This window comes from Dipodomys merriami, unplaced genomic scaffold (genome assembly GCF_024711535.1).
Source record: "Dipodomys merriami isolate MVZ:Mamm:240054 unplaced genomic scaffold, mDipMer1.0.p SCAF_29, whole genome shotgun sequence".
NCBI classification, from domain to species: Eukaryota; Metazoa; Chordata; class Mammalia; order Rodentia; family Heteromyidae; genus Dipodomys; species Dipodomys merriami.
The window spans coordinates 5,061,865-5,080,447 of NW_027204381.1; the positions used below are offsets into that span (position 1 = coordinate 5,061,865).

The 18,583-nt window shown below is 39.5% G+C and overlaps 2 protein-coding genes and 1 non-coding gene across 8 annotated transcripts in view; 2 read left to right on the top strand and 1 right to left on the bottom strand.

Annotated features, from left to right (window-relative positions):
- Positions 1 to 8,830, top strand: part of LOC138838851 (dolichyl-diphosphooligosaccharide--protein glycosyltransferase subunit STT3A) — a 29,326-nt gene extending 20,496 nt beyond the window's left edge. For both annotated transcript variants that reach the window (XM_070038249.1, XM_070038250.1), the window contains exons 12-18: positions 260 to 415; positions 642 to 830; positions 3,050 to 3,166; positions 3,285 to 3,387; positions 5,298 to 5,486; positions 6,246 to 6,361; positions 8,268 to 8,830. In XM_070038249.1, the coding sequence (XP_069894350.1) occupies positions 260 to 415; positions 642 to 830; positions 3,050 to 3,166; positions 3,285 to 3,387; positions 5,298 to 5,486; positions 6,246 to 6,361; positions 8,268 to 8,306 (909 nt within the window). In that variant the 3' untranslated portion in view covers positions 8,307 to 8,830. The remainder of the gene's footprint in view (positions 1 to 259; positions 416 to 641; positions 831 to 3,049; positions 3,167 to 3,284; positions 3,388 to 5,297; positions 5,487 to 6,245; positions 6,362 to 8,267) is intronic.
- LOC138839025 (small nucleolar RNA SNORA28) lies at positions 1,973 to 2,098 on the bottom strand. Its single transcript, XR_011375809.1, has one exon. It is a non-coding gene; the product is annotated as a small nucleolar RNA SNORA28 (small nucleolar RNA).
- Positions 8,831 to 14,074: 5,244 nt separating the features above from the next.
- The window catches only part of LOC138838852 (serine/threonine-protein kinase Chk1), a 35,931-nt gene continuing 31,422 nt past the window's right edge, over positions 14,075 to 18,583 (top strand). For 3 of the 5 annotated variants that reach the window (XR_011375764.1, XM_070038253.1, XM_070038252.1), the window contains exons 1-4: positions 14,075 to 14,793; positions 15,447 to 15,531; positions 16,436 to 16,659; positions 18,483 to 18,547. Coding sequence is in view for 4 of the 5 variants with exons in the window: in XM_070038253.1 (XP_069894354.1) it covers positions 14,553 to 14,793; positions 15,447 to 15,531; positions 16,436 to 16,659; positions 18,483 to 18,547 (615 nt within the window). In the remaining variant the exon portion in view is untranslated. Of the gene's footprint in view, positions 14,794 to 15,041; positions 15,098 to 15,446; positions 15,532 to 16,435; positions 16,660 to 18,456; positions 18,548 to 18,583 lie in introns of those variants that run through there. The other 2 variants (XM_070038254.1, XM_070038255.1) reach the window with 2 other exon arrangements.

The following is an 18,583-nucleotide window of genomic DNA, read 5'->3' on the forward strand; positions in this document are numbered from 1 at the left end:
AGCCTCCCATGTGCTAAGATTACAGGCATGTGCCACCACACATGGCCAAGAAATAATACTTTGTATCATTATTCTGGACACATGTACATAAGTATACATTTAGATCACAACAGACTTTAAGAGATATATGCTGTTATAGCCATACTAAGTATTTTCTACCATCATAGACAAATCACGTTTGAAACACTAACTTGACATCATAGTCCATTGATAAATCTGTAATTTGTTGAACAGTGATCATGATTATTGTCTCTTTTAGGTGCGTTTAATGCTAGTGTTGGCACCTGTTATGTGCATTCTTTCTGGTATTGGAGTCTCCCAGGTACTTTCCACATATATGAAGAATCTGGACATAAGTCGCCCAGACAAGAAGAGCAAGAAGCAACAGGATTCTACTTACCCCATTAAGAATGAAGTGAGAACTACGCAACACTTAACAAGCTTTGGAAACTGTGTGAATGTGTGAGCATGTGTGCATATATGTTTAGTGTGGGGGTTGTAAAATAGAGCACTGTCATAGGTGGTTATTGGTGTTAACTGATATAGTCTCTGGCTGACTGTGTTTCATTCAGTTTGTGGTATTGACTCTTCTATGTTGTATAAATTTAGTGTGGTTTACTGCACAATTCTTCCTTTTTTAGGTGGCAAGTGGGATGATACTGGTCATGGCTTTCTTTCTCATCACCTACACTTTCCATTCAACCTGGGTGACCAGTGAGGCCTACTCTTCTCCCTCCATTGTACTGTCTGCCCGTGGTGGGGATGGCAGTAGGATCATTTTTGATGACTTCCGAGAAGCGTATTACTGGCTTCGTCACAATACTCCAGAGGTGAAATTTGGGAGTAGAGGGTTTGTGGGTAGGAATGAAAAGAGAGGCATTTGATATGCTAGTGAATCATGTAGTTTTCAGATGGGTAAAGAAAATTGAGATTTTATTTTCTTATTATTTGGTAGTACTGTGTGTGTATGTAATTTGTTACTATGATTTTGAACTCAGTGCCTTAATATTCACTAGGCAGATACTACTATTCTACCTGCACCCTTAGTCTGAGAAATTGGTTTTTAGGCACTTAGTTTTGAATAAGCTTTAAAGAACCAGCTTTCAATTTTGAGATTTCTTCAATAGCAATTCTTACTGAAGTAAGTATTTAGACATTTGCATTGGTAATGATCGTTTTCATCTGAAACCATCTCAGTTATAAAAGAAGAAAAAGTTGGGCTGGGAAGGTGGCTCAGTGGTAGAGCGCTTGCCTTGCATGCCTGAGGCCCTGGGTTCGATTCCTCAGCACCACATAAGCAAAAAGAAAAAAGCCAGAAGTGGCACTGTGGCTCAAGTGGTAGAATGCTAGCCTTGAGCTGAAGAGCTGAGGGACAGCGCCCAGGCCCACAATTCAGACCCCATGACCGGACCCCCCAAAAAAAAAAAGAAGAAAAAGTTACAAATAAATAGTATGTAGGCTGGGAATATGATTTAGTGGTAGAGTGCTAGCCTAGCATGCATGAAGCCCTGGGTTATATTCCTCAGTACCACATAAACAATAAAGGCCAGAAATGGCGCTGTTGCTCAAGTGGTAGAGTGTAGCTTTGAGCAAAATAAGCTCCGGGACAGTAAGCTCAGGCCCTGAGGTCAAGCCCCAGGACTGGCAAAAAAAATAAAATGAGGGGGCTGGGAAGATGGCTCAGTGGTAGAGCGCTTGCCTTGCATGCCTGAGGCCCTGGGTTCGATTCCTCAGCACCACATAAGCAAAAAAAAAAGCCGGAAGTGGCTCTGTGGCTCAACTGGTAGAGTGCTAGTCTTGAGCTGAAGAGCTGAGGGACAACGCCCAGGCCCAGAGTTCAGGCCCCACGACCCGACCCAAAAAAAAAAAAAAAGAATAAATAATAAGTAGTACATATTTTTAGAGGAAAATCAGAAAATAGAAGGGAACATACATAAATATTTTCATTAGTTTATTATTTTTTTCTTTTTGTATTGTTTAAGTTTATATAATGGCTCGTCTCATGGAGGAGCAAACACTGGAATAGGTTAGACTTTGTCACTATAGCAAGCTCAAATTGTGTCAGATAGTTTTGATTATCTGCCATAGAGTGTTGCTTGCAGTCATTTATTTATTACCTAATGATTACTTTTTTTTTTTTGGTGATACTAGAGTTTGAACTCTAGGTCTTGTGCTTGCTAGGTGTGATGACTACTTGTTTTGTTTTGCTTTATAATAAGCTTTTAGTTACATAGAGATATTTCATTATTTTAATACTGTAGTTTGTTTTATTTATTTACTTTTAAATTAGAGGCTCTTGCTCAGCTTTTTGCTTATCACTGGCTGGTGCTCTGTTTTTTGAGCTACACTCTATTTCCTTAATGTTGTTCTCTTTGAAGCTCTGACGTGATTCCTTACAGTTACAGTACGGATTGAGAATAGTATTTTGGAGTCAGATTTGTTTAACATCAAAAGTAAGAATCCTTTAAATCTGGTAGTGCAGGGACTGAACCCAAGACTGCACTTACTAGGCAGGTCCTCTACAACTGAACTGTGGTTAGCCCCAAACTTAGAATATCTTAATAGTTGTCCATCATATTTGTGAATTTTCTTTCCTCTTCCATTTTCATGACAAAGATTTTTGTTAAAGATTATTTAATAAAATATATAGTCTACACAGTTTTCACTTTATTATACTTATGTATATAAAGTGTATGAATTGTGCTGCAATTTTCTATCTATATATAAATGGTGGATTAGCTGTCAGTTTTTTTTCTTTATTCAGAAACTAACATGTTGAATTAAAACCCCTTGTACAACTACTTGAAAATTGAAAAAGAAGATACAGATAAAATTGGTTCTGATCTAAGTCCAAAAATAGCAAATTTAGCTCCTCCACTTTAAAAAGAAATTATTTTCTTGTAAGGTGTGAATAACTTTCTAACTTTGTGAATAAATTGATTATCCCGGCCTTACTTCCTATGAGATCAAAGATTCCCATCCACTTCTCTTGCAGTTAGTTTTAGGTGCAGTTAGAAGAGTGTTGTTCATTTTTTCATTTTTATTTCAGGATGCAAAAGTCATGTCATGGTGGGATTATGGCTACCAGATTACAGCTATGGCAAATCGGACAATTTTAGTGGACAATAATACATGGAATAATACCCATATTTCTCGAGTAGGGCAGGTAAGGTGGAGGGATTCTTAAGAGTATTTGATAATGTAAAGTCTAGTGGAAATACTCCTCTGTGAGAGGACATGGGATTTGAGATTGTGCTTTGAGAAATGTCTATTTATTTTTCTAGGCAATGGCATCCACAGAAGAAAAAGCCTACGAGATCATGAGGGAACTTGATGTCAGCTATGTGCTAGTCATTTTTGGAGGTCTTACTGGATATTCCTCTGATGGTAATATATTTAGTTTTATTTCTAGCTTTAGGGTGCATAGATTGTGAGCAAACTTAATGAGTTTTCTATTTTTTTTCTTTAATCTTATCAAGATTTATTATTATTATTTGGAAGCTCCTAAGTATTTGTAGCCTGAGGTTTTGATATATTGATTCTTTTTTTGCATTAAATAGGAAAACAATGTAAATAATTTTCACATAGGTTGACATAAATGTTTGTCTTACTAATGTAGTAGTTCTACAAGTAGTAGAGTAGGCTTATAAAAGTGAATTTAAGAATTACGTGTTTAAAGAATTAACAGCTGATGTCTCACGCCTGTAATTCTAGCTACTCAGGAGGCTGAGATCTTAGGATTGTGGTTCAAAGCCAGCCTGGGCAGGAAAGTTTATGAGACTGTTATCTCCAATTAAACACTGGTAAACAAGAAGTGGCTCTGTGGCTCAAGTGGCAAAGCGCTAACCTTGAGCTGAAGAGCTGAGGGACAGCTTCTAGGCCCAAAGTTCAAGCTCCATGACCGACAAAAAGAGAATTAACAGTGTTTAGTGGATTCTGGCCATATAATCTGCCATGTTAATGTAGTGTGTGTGTGTGTGTGTGTGTGTGTGTGTGTGTGTGTGTGTGTGTGTGTGTGTGTGTGTGTGTGTGTGTGTGTGTGTGTGTGTGTGTGTGTGTGTGTGTGTGTGTGTGTGTGTGTGTGTGTGTGTGTGTGTGTGTGTGTCTACAGTTATCTCTCTGTCCATGTATTATATTTAATCTAAAGATGTTTTAAAACATATAGAAAGATGTAAATTATGTTATATCCAAATATAGCTCCATTTTATTTAAAAGGACTTGAGCACCTGTAGATTTTGGTATCTCTAGAGGGGTCTTGGAACCAATCCTCCTTGGATGTGACAGGGCAACTGAGTGTATAAAGAGGCATATGGTACTATGTTCTCTGTGATTACTGGCAAAAAGATAATTTTAGAAAAGACATCCAAATAGAATTTCACTGCTTTAAAAATAGCTTGTACAAAATTAAAGCAATACCTATTTATATTTTTAAAAGTTCAACAGTTCTGAAGGTTTATAGTAAAAATGGTAATCTCCTAACTGTAAAGTCCCTTTACAGTTTATAGTAAACTCTAGCAGTATTCCTTCAGTTTAGCTTCTAATACTTAGGATCTATTTTGGTAGCACTGGCTTTGACATAAGGGCCTCCAAGTGCTTTACTTCTAAGCAGTACCACTACCCCTCATTTTTTTTTTTTTTGGGTCTGGTCGTGGGGCCTGAACTCTGGGCCTGGGCACTGTCCCTCAGTTCTTCAGCCCAAGGCTAGCTCTCTACCACTTGAGTCACAGCGCCACTTCTGGGTTTTTTCTTTTTTGCTTATGTGGTGCTGAGGAATTGAACCCAGGGCCTCAGGCATGCAAGGCAAGCGCTCTACCCCTGAGCCACCTTCCCAGCCCCTACCCCTCATATTTTAAAATATGAGGTATATTTTGCTATTTAGTGGTCATCAATTTTAGATGTACTCTTACCTACTTCTTAGGTAATTAAAGAGTTTTGCTTGTTATTTCTACCTTTTCCTCTATCACCTAATGAGTGTAATTTATAACTTTTAGTTAAATGTAGATAGTGTTTTCAAAATTGTATGTCACTACTACCTTTGGGCTAGTCTCAAACTTGCAACCCTCCTGCTCTGCCTACTGAGTAGTTGGAAGTACTTTATAAGCATACCCATCATATACCATCATACCCACCTAGGAGTCTGGTAATTCCTAAGAATAGTTTTTTTTGAGGAAAGATCTTTTATTCAGACTGTTTTCCCTTTAATACAATTAAGTAGTATCATTCCCAATTAGAAAAAATATGGGAAATTTAGCTCCATTAACCTTTCTGATACATCAGTCTCTTTTTTTTTCCTCTAGATATCAACAAGTTTCTTTGGATGGTCCGGATTGGAGGGAGCACAGATACAGGCAAACATATCAAAGAGAATGACTATTATACTCCAACTGGAGAATTCCGTGTGGACCGAGAGGGGTCTCCAGTACTGCTCAACTGCCTCATGTATAAGATGTGTTACTACCGCTTTGGTCAGGTCTACACAGAAGCCAGTGAGTGTTTTATAATTTTTACAACATAGTAACAACTGTGACAAATAACACTTTTCCAGGCACTGCTTTAACTGCTTTACTTCTATTAACTCATTTAACTTAGAGCAACTTATAAGTTAGAATTAATGTATCTTATCATTTTTATATGAAGGAATTGAGTTATCAATGGGTATTGAACTGGCTAGCATTTACATGACCAGTGGTAGAGCCAGGATTCAAACTTAGGCAGTATGGCTCCAGGTCTGTGCTTTAAAATACTATCTTATTTTGTGTCTCAGTATCAGGTTGTAGTGAGGCAAGGAGTAAAGAGACAGTGAGGTAAAGGACTTCCTTTCTTCAGATGAATACATTGAAAGGGATTTATCAGGTTAAGTCTTCACTCTGGCTTTCACTTTCCTGGTTCTGTGTTAGGGAGAGTTTCTGAAGTAGATACAGGACTTTGGCTTTTTCTCTGGTCAGTTCTTCTCTGATCCATGGAAGGGTTTCTAGTGTGTTACAGAGGCCTGTGAATGACAGTCTTAGAGGCTTGTCAGTTTTATCTCTTAGAAGAGATACGCTCCATGGACTCTGCCAAGCATTATTTTGGACAGAACTTCAGTTAGGGTAACACTTGTTCTTACTACCTGAAGCCCTTTTTTTGTAAGACTCTGATCAAACTATATGCTAGATAATAATCCAAACAGTAGACAATATGCTGCATTGGTTTACTGTCCCTTTAGGAAATCAGCATTGTGGAAAGTGTTCTTTTTTTCCCTTTAGAGCGCCCGCCAGGCTTTGATCGTGTTCGAAATGCTGAGATTGGGAATAAAGATTTTGAGCTTGATGTCCTGGAAGAAGCATATACCACAGAACATTGGCTGGTGAGGATATATAAGGTAAGTAAATGTTATATGTCTCACAAAGCAATTCACATGGTTGCATATCCATCAGTTCCAATACTTAACGAAACAGGCCACATGTTTTTTCAAATAGGGGCATTTTTGATGACATTTGTGTCTGAAAAGTAGCTTGCAACTCACTTTTTAAATTTTACTTCTCTATTTTATATGGTCTTAAGGAGATAGTTGGTTGTCATTTTGGCAGTTATTTCAGTAATCCTTTTGTAGTTGGGGCTTCAGTATGTAGTGATTATCAGGCTTTAGGGGGAAGAGAAAGTTTGTTTTTGCTGAACTACATTCTTCTTTCCTACTGAAGAACTTATAACATAGGAATGGATTATATAAGAGAAGATAGATATGGTAGTGCACAACTAAGGCAGGAGGACTTCATGTTCTAGGCTACACAAAAACAAAAGGTTGAGAATTTTTTTTTTGTCGATTGTGGGCTTGAACTCTGGGCCTGGGCACTGTTCCTGAGCTCTTCAGCTCAAGGCAAGCACTCTACCACTTGAGCCATAGATCCACTTTCAGTTTTCTGGTGGTTAATTGGAGATCAGTCTCACTGACTTTCCTGCCAGTGCTGACTTTGAACCACGTTCCTCAGATCTCAGCCTTCTGAGTAGCTAGGATTACAGGCATGAGCCACCAGCGCCTGGCTTGAGAACTCTTGATTCAAGTGAAAGATTATTTTCACTGTTCCTCACGGAGATACTCATTCCAAAAGGGTAACAAGAGTAGCTAGTCTCTGATTCATTCTCATTTGTTCACAATACCAAGCCAGACAACAGAACCTGATCTAATGCCTCGTAGTCTAGGTGAACCCATTGTGGTAGAACAGTTCTTCAAAGTTGGTCTGGTTATAAATTTTTCTTTTAATTTCATTGTCAAGTTGATAGAGGGGTTACAGTTACATAAGTAAGGTAGTGCTGCTTACATTTCTTTTTTCTTTTTCTTTTTTTGTCAGTTATAGGGCTTGAACTTGGGACTGGGTGCTGTCCCTGAGCTCTTCAGCTCAAGGGTAGAACACTACCACTTGAGCCACAGTGCCACTTCTGGTCTTTTCTGTTTATGTGGTGCTGAGGAGTTGAACCCAGGGTCTTACGCATGTGAGGCAAGCACCTTACCGCTGAGACATCTTCCCAGCCCTGCTTAGATTTCTTGTGTAACTTGTTACCCCCTCCCTCATTTTTCTCCCTCTTTACCTCCCTCCCAATTCCCCACCCCCAAGTTGTACAGATCATTTCCAACATAGTACCTTCTGAGTGTCGCTGTTGCATAGGTTCCCACTTTGCCCTTTGTCTCACCATTTTGTTTCCCTTCCCTTCCCTAGTTCAGATAAACAATATATACAATACCCAGGGTACCAAAATTTAATATAGTCAGTGACTACTGGGGATAAACTATACAGGGAAAAAACACACAAAAAAAATCATGTAGTAGAGAGACTTCTCTGAAGAAGAAATAAGAATGGCCAAAAGACACATGAAGAAGTATTCAACATCTCTGGCCATAAAAGAAATGCAAATCAAAACAACATTGAGATTCCACCTCACCCCAGTTAGAGTATCTATAATCAAGAAATCTAATAACAACAGATGCTGGAGGGGATGTGGCTAAAAGGACACTACTACACTGTTGGTAGGAGTGTAAACTTGTTCAACCACTCTGGAAAGCAGTTTGGAGATTCCTCAAAAGACTCCACATAGAGCTCTCCTATGTCTTAGCAATCCCACTTTTGGGCATTTACCCAAATGACCACAAACAAGGCCATACTAAAGCTGCCAGCACAACTACATTTATCACAGCATTATTTACCATAGCTAAGATAAGGAACCAACCCAGATGCCCCTCACTAGATGAATGGAACTGATTATAATATTAAACTGACATTTTTATGTTGCAGGTAAAGGACCTGGATAACCGAGGCTTGTCAAGGACATAAATGTCACATGCAGTTCTGATATGCTTCGTAATGAGCACGTCATATTTAGGACACTGAAGATTTTTTTATATGCAGTTTATAAGAACAGAGCCGAATGATATTAGAATTATCTGGAAGTTTTGCCCTGGACAGTATGGGCTGGGCCAAATGGAATGATTTTTATAATTCTGAGCAAGTTACCAAATGAAATGTCATGGCTTTACTTTGGTCAATTAAAGGGGGGAATTTTTTTTTAAACGTGCCTTATTTGTTTTGACTTATGGCTGATTTGAGGAAGGGAAACATTTGTGCTGGGCTAATAGAAGGACATGCAGTATACCTTCTCAATGCCTTTAGCTCCTTAAATGAGCCAAGTAGGGGCATTCTTTCTCATATCAGGAAAACTATCAAGGACTAGCTCTGACTTTACCAATATAAACAACTTTGTCATACTTTCTGTATTGTAGCACCCAGCACAATGCTTGCACATAGTGGGTGCTTAATAAATTTTTATTGAATGATGAATAAATGTTTGTGGGACCAGAGGAGTGCTATTTTGGGGCAGGTTAGTTTCCTTACTATTAATGTTTTTCTTCTCAGTGTCTCTTGTTCCTTAGTGGCTCTTTCACTTTATAGGACAGAAGATAGATAGCCAGACCTGATCTCACCAGATTTCTTTGGAACTGATGAGGGTGAGTTTTTAAGAGGAGGAATAAATCAAGTGTGACTAAACTAGCAACGTTAAAAACCCAAACAGTGACATTATCAGTTGGGAGGAAGTAACTCCTCCAGCATTGTACATAGAGCTTGATGGTCAGCAGATGTTGCTGACTTAGCTTAAATATAATTACACTAGTTTGAAATTTAGCTTTCAATACTCTCAGTAAATAGCTGGCTCTTTGCTTATTGGCTTTAGACTGCTCAAAAACTGGTTATTCAATGGGAGCTTCTTTTTTCTTAGTCTCAGGCTCCCTGTTGTTTTTAAATTTCCTCTTCTAGTTTGATTGCCTGGTTTCGAAGGCCTTGCCAAATAAGCAAATTAGAAGAAGGTAAGTGTTAGAAGCACTGACATTAACAGTCACCTTGAGAGCACTGCCAACATGATGAGAAACCACTGGTGTATATAAACCTTAAGTCTTAAAAAATATACGGTACTTGTCTAGTTAAACCTACCTAAGAAAGCAGGGAGGAATTGTATGGCTTTTAGATAAGTCAAAATGGTATTCATAATGGATATATTTGGGCATACTTGGTATACCTAAGGGTTTTCCCTTTCAAGTCAATTTATGTGAGGTGTACTTCAATTGTAGTTGACACTTACATTTAGTAGATTTGATTTCCTCTATGTAAATACCTCATTTGATTTATATACAGAATTATTCCCTAGTGAAAGAGGTTATTCTGAGATTTATCAATGCAGTTAACACTAGAGATTATTAATGAGCTTCCTCTGTAGTATCAATGAGATTATTCTTTGCTATATAATTCTCTTAGGAATTTGTTACTTTCTAGTTCTACATGAAGCTATCTTTAAAAAAGTTTTCACTGTTATAGTACATTTAATATAAAAACAATTCTAAACAGCAACAATACAGTTTTCCTTCTTCACATCCCAGATATATAATAACTTTCAACTCTGCTGCTTCTCATATCCCTCCATATCATTAAAATAACTTGACTTTACTATGTTTTGGTGTTTCAATGTTAGGCATCATTGTTGACCTTTTGTGTGGAAACAGGGTTTTAGTACATTTTCACCATTGTTTTTCATTTATGGACACGTATTTTTACTGTCTTTTATTATGGTTCTGATCCTAGTTAAATTCTGTAATTACCAATTACCGTCTAGCTATTCTCAACCAAGGTGTGTTATTAAATACTATTATTTTAATGCATAACTCTTCTTTTTTTTGTCTGTCGTGGGGCTTGCACTCTGGACCTGGGAGCTGTCCCTGAGCTCTTCAGCTCAAGGCTAGTGCTCTACCACTTGAGCCACAGCGCCACTTGTGGTTTTCTGGTGGTTAATTGGAGATGAGTCTCATGGGCTTTCCTGCCCAGACTAGCTTTAAACCACGATCCTCAGATCTCAGCCTCCTAGCTAGTGTGAGCTACCACTGCCCTGCACTAATGCATAACTAAAACATCATTCTATTTTTGTTGTTGTTGTATATTTATCACTAATTTGGCTCTCAAGTCTCCTTTATTTGTGCCAACCTTCTCTTTCTATGTTCAGACAAGACACATTAGATGCTTTCTGTTTTGGAGTGTTCCGGTTTTAGTTGATTTGCTCTCCAAGTTTTTTGAGTTGTATCCTTTTATTTATGTATGTGTTCATTCTTTGACATTTTGTTTTGTCACCTCTAAGTACCTTCTGGCCAGTATGTTTGGGAGATAAATTTGTGTGCATTTTTATCTTGACACACTTAATTGATAAGTGTACTTGGATTCCAGATTGTTTTTCCTTAGGATTGTGAGTGCACTGAATCATTGTATTTCCCAACTTCCAAATATTAAGGAATGTAGTTCTGGTTATTACTTGTCTGTTCCCTCCCCCCAGACCTCTCTATATAATGTTTTGAAATTTCCCCAATGTCCCTTTTTGAGTATGTGTCTTTTGTTGTGCTAGTACTTTGGACTTTTATGTGTGCAAAGTCAAATTCTTCAGTTATGAAAAATAGCCTTGGATTTTATGTGGATCACTTCCCTCTCCAACTGTCTCTTATCTTCCTGATAGGTACAGTTGTTTGGATGCTGGATTTCCTGGATCAGTATTCCTAATATTCTCATGTTTGCTCTTTTTTTTTTTTTTGGCCAATCCTGGGGCTTGTACTCAGAGCTTGGGCACTGTCCCTGAACTTCTTTTTGTGCTTTTTTTGTTGTTGTTGTTTTTGGTACTGGGTATGGAACCCAGGACATTGCACTTGCTAGGCAAGTGCTTTGCCACTACTAAGCTACATCCCAGGCCAAGTTTTGTCTTTTTTTTTTTTTGTCAGTCATAGGGTTTGAGCTTCTTTTGCTCAAGGCTAGCACCCTACCACTTGAGCCACAGGCCACTTCTGGCTTTTTCTGTTTACGTAGTACTGAGGAATTGAATCCAGAGCTTCATGCAAGCTAGGCAATTACTGTACCACTAAGCCGTATTTCCAGCCCCTCATCTTTACTCTTCTCTTTTCCAAATTTTTCCTTCTGGGTGATTTCTTTTGCTTGCTGGTACTGGGGTTTGAACTCAGGACCTTCTGCTTGCTAGGTATGTGCTCTACCACTTGAGCTATACTCCAGCCCAATTTTCTAAGCTATTTAAGATAGGTTAGTCTTTTTTTTCCCCTGCTCCTGTTTTTAATGTCCAAGAGGTTTTTGTTTATTTGTTCATTTGAATATGGCTTTTTTTTGGGCATCTTTCCAATTTCTTAAATGTTTGGATGCTCACTTTTTAGAATGGGAGGATAAGGGGGCTATGAGGCAGAGGCTTGTTGGCCTTTCAGACTACTGTAATCTGGTGGAATATTATAAAGTCATAGGTATTGGTATCTTTTAAGTTTTTCTCTTACACATAGGTAAGATCCTCTCAGGACTTACATATCCTGTTAACAGATAGAAGCAAGGCTTTCACCTTCTGTGAGTAGGGAAAGGCTTATAGGCTCAACCCTCAGTGCTTATACTTAAATGTAATTCCTCTTTGACATCAGGTACCCAAGCTTTTAACTGCCTGTTTTCTCCAGTACACACACACACACGCACGCACGCACGCACGCACACACACACACACACACACACACACACACACTTTCTCAGATCTGATACCCTGGGTGCTGTCCCTTAGCTCTTCAGCTCAAGGCTAGCGCTCTACCACTTGAGCCACAGCGCCACTTCTGGCTTTTTTCTTTTTGCTTATGTGGTGCTGAGGAATCAAACCCAGGGCCTCAGGCATGCAAGGCAAGTGCTCTACCTCTGAGCTACCTTCCCAGCCCCCTAAATTAATTTTTAGGAGGGTTTATTGTGATACTTTTTTCTTTTTTTTTTTTTGGTGCTAGTTCTGGGGCTTGAACTCAGGGCCCTGGGTGCTGTCCCTCAGCTCTTCAGCTCAAGGCTAGCAACCTACCCCTTGAGCCACAGTGCCACTTCCGGCTTTTTTTCTTTATGTGGTGCTGAGGAATTGAACCCAGGGCCTCAGGCATGCAAGGCAAGCGCTCTGCCACTGAACCACCTTCCCAGCCCTGTCCCTGAGCTTTTTGCTCAAAGTTAGCACTTATCACTTGAGCCACAGTGCCACTTGTGGCTTTTTCTGTTCATGTGATACTGAGGGACCAACATAAGTGTAAACAATGTATCCTAGTAAATTTACCTCTTTCCCATTCCTCTCTACCCTTTTAAGATATTTTCACTTTTTCATACATGCCAGCTTAACTACATAGGCCATATGCATCCACATTTATACTAATTGTTGCTATCCTTTTGTGCCCAATATTCCATATTTTTACTTTTTTTAAAAAAATGTGTGTGTTGATTGCACCATTGGGTTTCACTATGGTATTAACTTTTTTGTGTGTGCACCAGTACTGGCACTTCACCTCAGGTCCTTGGCACTATTCACTAGCTTTTTTGTTCAAGGCTAGCATTCTACCACTTGAGCCACAGCTCCACTTTCTGGTTTTGGTAGTTAATTAGAGATAAAAGTCTCAGTGATACCTGTCTAGGCTAGCTTTGAACCTTGATTTCAGCCTCCTAAGTAGAATTACAGGTATGAGCCATCAGTGCTCCCACTGGTACTTGCTTCTTATGGTCTTTTAACCTCTTTCTTTTTGCCCCTTTAACATCCTATTCAGAGTTGTCTGGTATCACCAATTCCGTTTCAGTCTGTTGATGTAATTAAGTTGATTGTCTGATTTCCCATTGTTTTGGGTTTCATCTTCTTAACATTTCTGGTAGTTTTCATCTAAACACTTTACACTTTGCAAAATTTTTCCCATATTTTATTCTTGGAAGTTGTCTTTTAAAAACTGACCTTTTACTGTTTAGAAAAGCTAGCCTATAATCCTAGCTACTCAGGAGGCAGAGATCTGAGGATTGCAGTTTAAAGCCATCTGGCAGGAAAGTCCATAGATTCTTGCCTCCATTTAAGCAGCAAAAAAGCCAGAATTTGGAGCTGTGGCTCAAGAGGTAAGGCACTTACCTTCAGCAAAAAAGCTTAGGGACAGTGCCAAGGCCCTAAGTTAAAGCTCCAGGACTGGCACAAAAAGTGTCAGAAGGGAACACAAGACTGTTCTTGAATGTGCTATCTAGGAACTGTGCAAGTCCTCTTCATATTTTTTTTCCAGCACTCAGTAAAGTAGAAAATAACAGAAGGAATTATTTAGAAAATCTTGTTTTATTACACAAATCCTAAATTGATATCATAGTTTGAAACTTCATACATAAGCAGTTTCAGTCTTGGTTTTTGTACCCAGATTTCTTCTTTAAGACATGTGTTTGTGCATGTTACATACTTTAGTTTATTACTAACATCACAGTAGCTAGTTATGTTGAGTTTTGAGGATGGGAGAATTTATTGGGAATGATCCTACCTATGCTTTGAATTCTCAGTCTGTTAGCTGTTGGGGAACACCTATGTCAGTTTCCCCACATTATTAGTGGTGGTCAGGTCTTTTGCATTTACCTTTAATTTGGTTAGTTTAAATTTTGCATCATAAATTACTTTGTTTTCTCATCAGTATAGATACAGGGTCTATCTAGTTAAATGGCTCAGGCTGTGCAGAAGCGCTGTACTACACACGGACTTGCCTTTTTCTTTTCTTTTGGGTCCAGTCGTGGGGCCTGAACTCTGGGCCTGGATGCTGTCCCTCAGCTCTTCAGCTCAAGGCTAGCACTCTACCACTTGAGCCACAGCGCCACTTCCAGCTTTTTTCTTTGTGCTTATGTGGTGCTGAGGAAAGAACTTGCCTTTTTCTTACACTTTAAGAAATCAGAACGAGAAGGCTAGTAGAGCTAAGCTAGGTAATGGTCTTCCCGCAAAAAAATTAGTTTTGGGAGTCTGCACAGACAAGGCAAAGTTAATTACCCAGCCACGACCTCCCGGACTCGTGTGGCTGGTCGTGCCAGAGTATCCCAACGGCTGCTGCTGGCTACGGGCTCTGGGGCTTGGTGGGGCGCTCAGGCCCTGGTCAGTGCTGCCGGCGGCCGGGTCCGGTGCTCGGGTCACCGGCGGGCCGCATTGCCGGGGTCCCGGGCAGCCAGCGGTCCATCCGCGGCCCACTGTGCGCGCGGGCTCGGATGGAGGCTTCGGCGCCGCCTCGGATCGGCACCTTCCGACTGCCTTTTCATCCTGGGGTCCCGTACGGGCGGCAGCTCTCCGACTGCAGTCAGCTTCGCCGCCGGCGGAGGAACCCGGTCGGCGCAGTCGGCCTTGCCGTCCTGCTTTACGGCAAGAGTGCGCGCGTTTGCGACAGCGTGACGCAAGCGAGTTTTGGCGGGAAAAAACGCTGCATTTGGATCTGCGTGGCTGCGGGCCCAGGTAAGGATGGGCGGCCGTTGTGGTTCCCAAGTGCCCTAAAGAGCTAGTTAAAGGTCTAGACCCGCGAGGAAGGGCCGACTGAGAGTGTTATCGCGATGGCGGAAGGGGACGGGAAGATGCAGCGGAGGAGGGCAGTTTCGGAGAGGGATGGGTGTGACCGTAGGGAGGGTCCCCCTTGCACCGGGGGACCGCAGACTCCGGGCTGGCCCCCGAGCGCTGGGCGTCGAGTTTCTGGGCCCTGGCCTTTTCTTGTGATTCTTGGGGCAGTTGGCCCCGCCCCGGTTTCCTCAGGGCCCTGGCACTGGTGAGCTGGTGGTGAGAATGAGACCCGAGCTGGTGGTAGGAGGGGCCGCCCTGGCCTTGTTCATTCGAATTCCTGCCCTTAGGCCAGATTCGCCCCTCCCTGCGCCTGGGCAAAGCTTTACTTTTTCCCTTGGGCCCTCGGGCAAGCGGAGTTCAGCTGCGTGGGGAGAATGGGGATTGCGGGTTTGACGGCAGAAACGCCTAAATTTAGGCTTAGAGTTGCATAGAATGTGTTGGAGATGTGCGTGGAGCCCTAGAGCAGCTGTGGGGAATCCTGTGTGGAGGTCTAGAGTAGGGTGGTGATCGGGACTTAGACTCCTTCCCCTTTTCTGGGTTGCTGCCTTTTACAGCCGGGCTGATTGGCGGAGTCATGGCAGTGCCCTTTGTGGAAGACTGGGACTTGGTGCAAACCCTGGGAGAAGGTGCCTATGGAGAGTAAGTTTGAATCCTGATTTTATCTTGCCTTCATGCTTGCTTTTCGAGCCTGCGGTCCGAGTATGTATGTATTGTTTTGTAATTGTATATTGAGATATTTGCACTTGGAAACTGATTAGTGTGTGAAGTTACATAAGCTTTCCTTAAGGATCCACACTTTTTTTTCCTCTTTTACCCCTCCCCCACTCTTGTGTTTGTTTTCTTAATCTTTGTTTAAAAAAACAAAAACAACAAAACAGCCTAAGATTTGTTAAAGCTATGGTTTTTGTAACTAACCACATTGTTTTGGGGTTTAAGTGTGGTGGCTAAATGAACAAATGAACCGACCTTGGGAAAGACCTGCCTTGTTTTTTCCTTATTGGCTCCTGTTTTGTAATCCTCGACAAGGTTTCTAATATTACTGTGTGCTTCTATTTCCTCATATATGAAAAATAATACCTTATGCCTGAGCAATTACATATCTGTAGCATGAAATTAGTAAATATTAAGGTGATGCTGTTATATCAGTAGAACACGTAAGTAATGTGTATACCCGTGTACTCTCTTTTATCAGAGGTTAATGTCTTGAGTGTACAGGATAATGTCTTTTTTAAGAGTTTTAAGTATACCATTTAACAATTGAGAAAGGAATAGTATCTGTTAAGAACATGACAAATCATTAACTGGTTTCTTCTTGGTGGAGAAAGTAATAGTTTGGGATGCCACAGTTAGTCTTTTAAAGTATTTTTGTTCACTTTTTTTTTCTTTTTGCTAGCTTATCACTTTGTAGCTCACTGGCTCTGGCTCAAAACCCATTAATCTGTTGAAGCTGGGATTATAGGCATGCATCATTAATCATTTGAAGTGTTAAAGGAAGTAGAATTCACATGTTGGAATGTTATAACTCTTCCTTTTCTTTTTGTAGAGTTCAGCTTGCTGTGAATAGAATAACTGAAGAAGCAGTTGCAGTGAAGATTGTAGACATGAAGCGAGCCATAGACTGTCCAGAAAATATTAAGAAAGAGATCTGCATTAATAAAATGTTAAACCATGAGAATGTTGTAAAATTCTATGGTCACAGGAGAGAAGGCAATATCCAATATCTATTTTTGGAGTACTGTAGTGGAGGAGAACTTTTTGATAGAATAGGTATGGAAAAAATTTTAAATTTAAATAAGATATAAAATATTGAAATATTTACTCTAGTAAATTTTGTACTAAGCCAGAGTTTCTGAATTTGTATTTTTAATCTTAGGTAACTAGATGGTCAGTTTAGAATTACTTAGATAACAGTAAAATTGAAGTAAATTGTCTTTTTTTTTTTTTGCTTTTGCAACTTGCACTGGTCTGAAAGAAAATAGTCATTTAAAGAAAACTTTTCTCAAGTTATATGTAACTTAAATGGTCTTGTTCCAGATTACAATTTAAGAATGATAACTAGTTTTATGGTGATGTATTAAAAACATCATTTTCCTGAGCGATATTTCTCTTTTTACACTTTCTAGTTTCATGACATTGTATATACTTACAGATTAAAAATAATAGCATGTTTTTATATTTCCCTTTGTTTAAGCAAAATAATTGATAATTTTCTAGGATTGCTTTAAGAACACTTTGTTATACTATTTAAATGTTCTCTGAAGATTTAAAGGATTGATTAAACAACATTGAAAAGTACATAAAATATTCTGTGGATTTAAACATAATAACATTGTAGAATAGCAATGATAATATTATTATTATTATTATAGTACTAGTGTTTGAACTTAGATCCTTGTGCTTGATGACCAACAGTCTAACACTTGAGCCATGATTCCAGTCCAGAAATTACTACTTTAAGACATAGCTTCACTGTGTAGCTTAGGCTGAACTCAACTCACAATTCATTAGCCATAGCCACCTGATTGCTGGATTATCACTGAGCAAATGAGTATCACCATGCCTAGCTTTAAATTAAGTATTTACATATGTTTTTATTAAGGATTTGTTACTATTAGAATCGAATGTCAATTTTAGGAGATAGTTTCGAGGAAAAGGGATCATTTGAGATTAAAAAGTAACTGACAAGCTAGGTACTAGTCAATGCCTAGCTACTCAAGAGGCAAGATCTGAGGATAGCAGTTTGAAGCTAGGAAAGTAGAAGTAGAGCTGTAGTTTAAGTGGTAGAGTACTAGTCTTGAATATTAAAAAAAAAAAAGGCTCAGAGACAGAATCCAGACCCTGAGTTGAAGTTCCAGGACCAGCACACAAAAAAAGAGCAATAACTGACAGAACATTTTTTAATAAAATTTTCTTAAAGGGACTTCACAGGCATTCATGGCTTTCTCTTGAAATGAAGTGTAATTCTGCTAAGTAGTGAAATTGGCTTAGATTGTCCTAGACTTCCACATTGCCAACTATATTTCAAGATTGAGACCACATTGGCAATTATATTTCAAAAGTGAGAGACATAGTAGCTTAGTGTTTGAACAACTTAAGGGAGAATGTTTACTAAGTAGACCGACATTGTCTTAAGAGTAAAATAGGAACTCTATAAGATATGCCTTAATATTCTTGATTTGGATGGTAGTTTGTTATTAAGAATTTTCCCGGGCTGGGAAGGTGGCTCAGTGGTAGAGTGCTTGCCTTGCATGCATGAGGCCCTCGGTTCGATTCCTAAATACCACATAAGCAGAAAAAGCTGGAAGTGGCGCTGTGGCTCCAGTGGTAGAGCGCTAGCCTTGAGCTGAAGAGCTGAGGGACAGCGCCCAGGCCCAGAGTTCAGGCCCCATGACTAGCAAAAAAAAAAAAAAAAAAAAAGAATTTTCCCATGGTGTTAGTTTAGGAAAATATGAGTTACTAAGTTAGTGTATCTTTTTTTTTTTTTAAACTATAACCTGTTGCAAAAGTACAATCATAAATGTCTAGATATAAATTAAGAAGCTATGGTTGATTATATTTTTCCAGTAAGCTAACTTTCAAAATTCCTGTAGAGCCAGACATAGGCATGCCTGAACAAGATGCTCAGAGGTTCTTCCATCAACTCATGGCAGGGGTGGTAGGTACAGTTACCTCTTTTCCTTAAAGTTAGTAT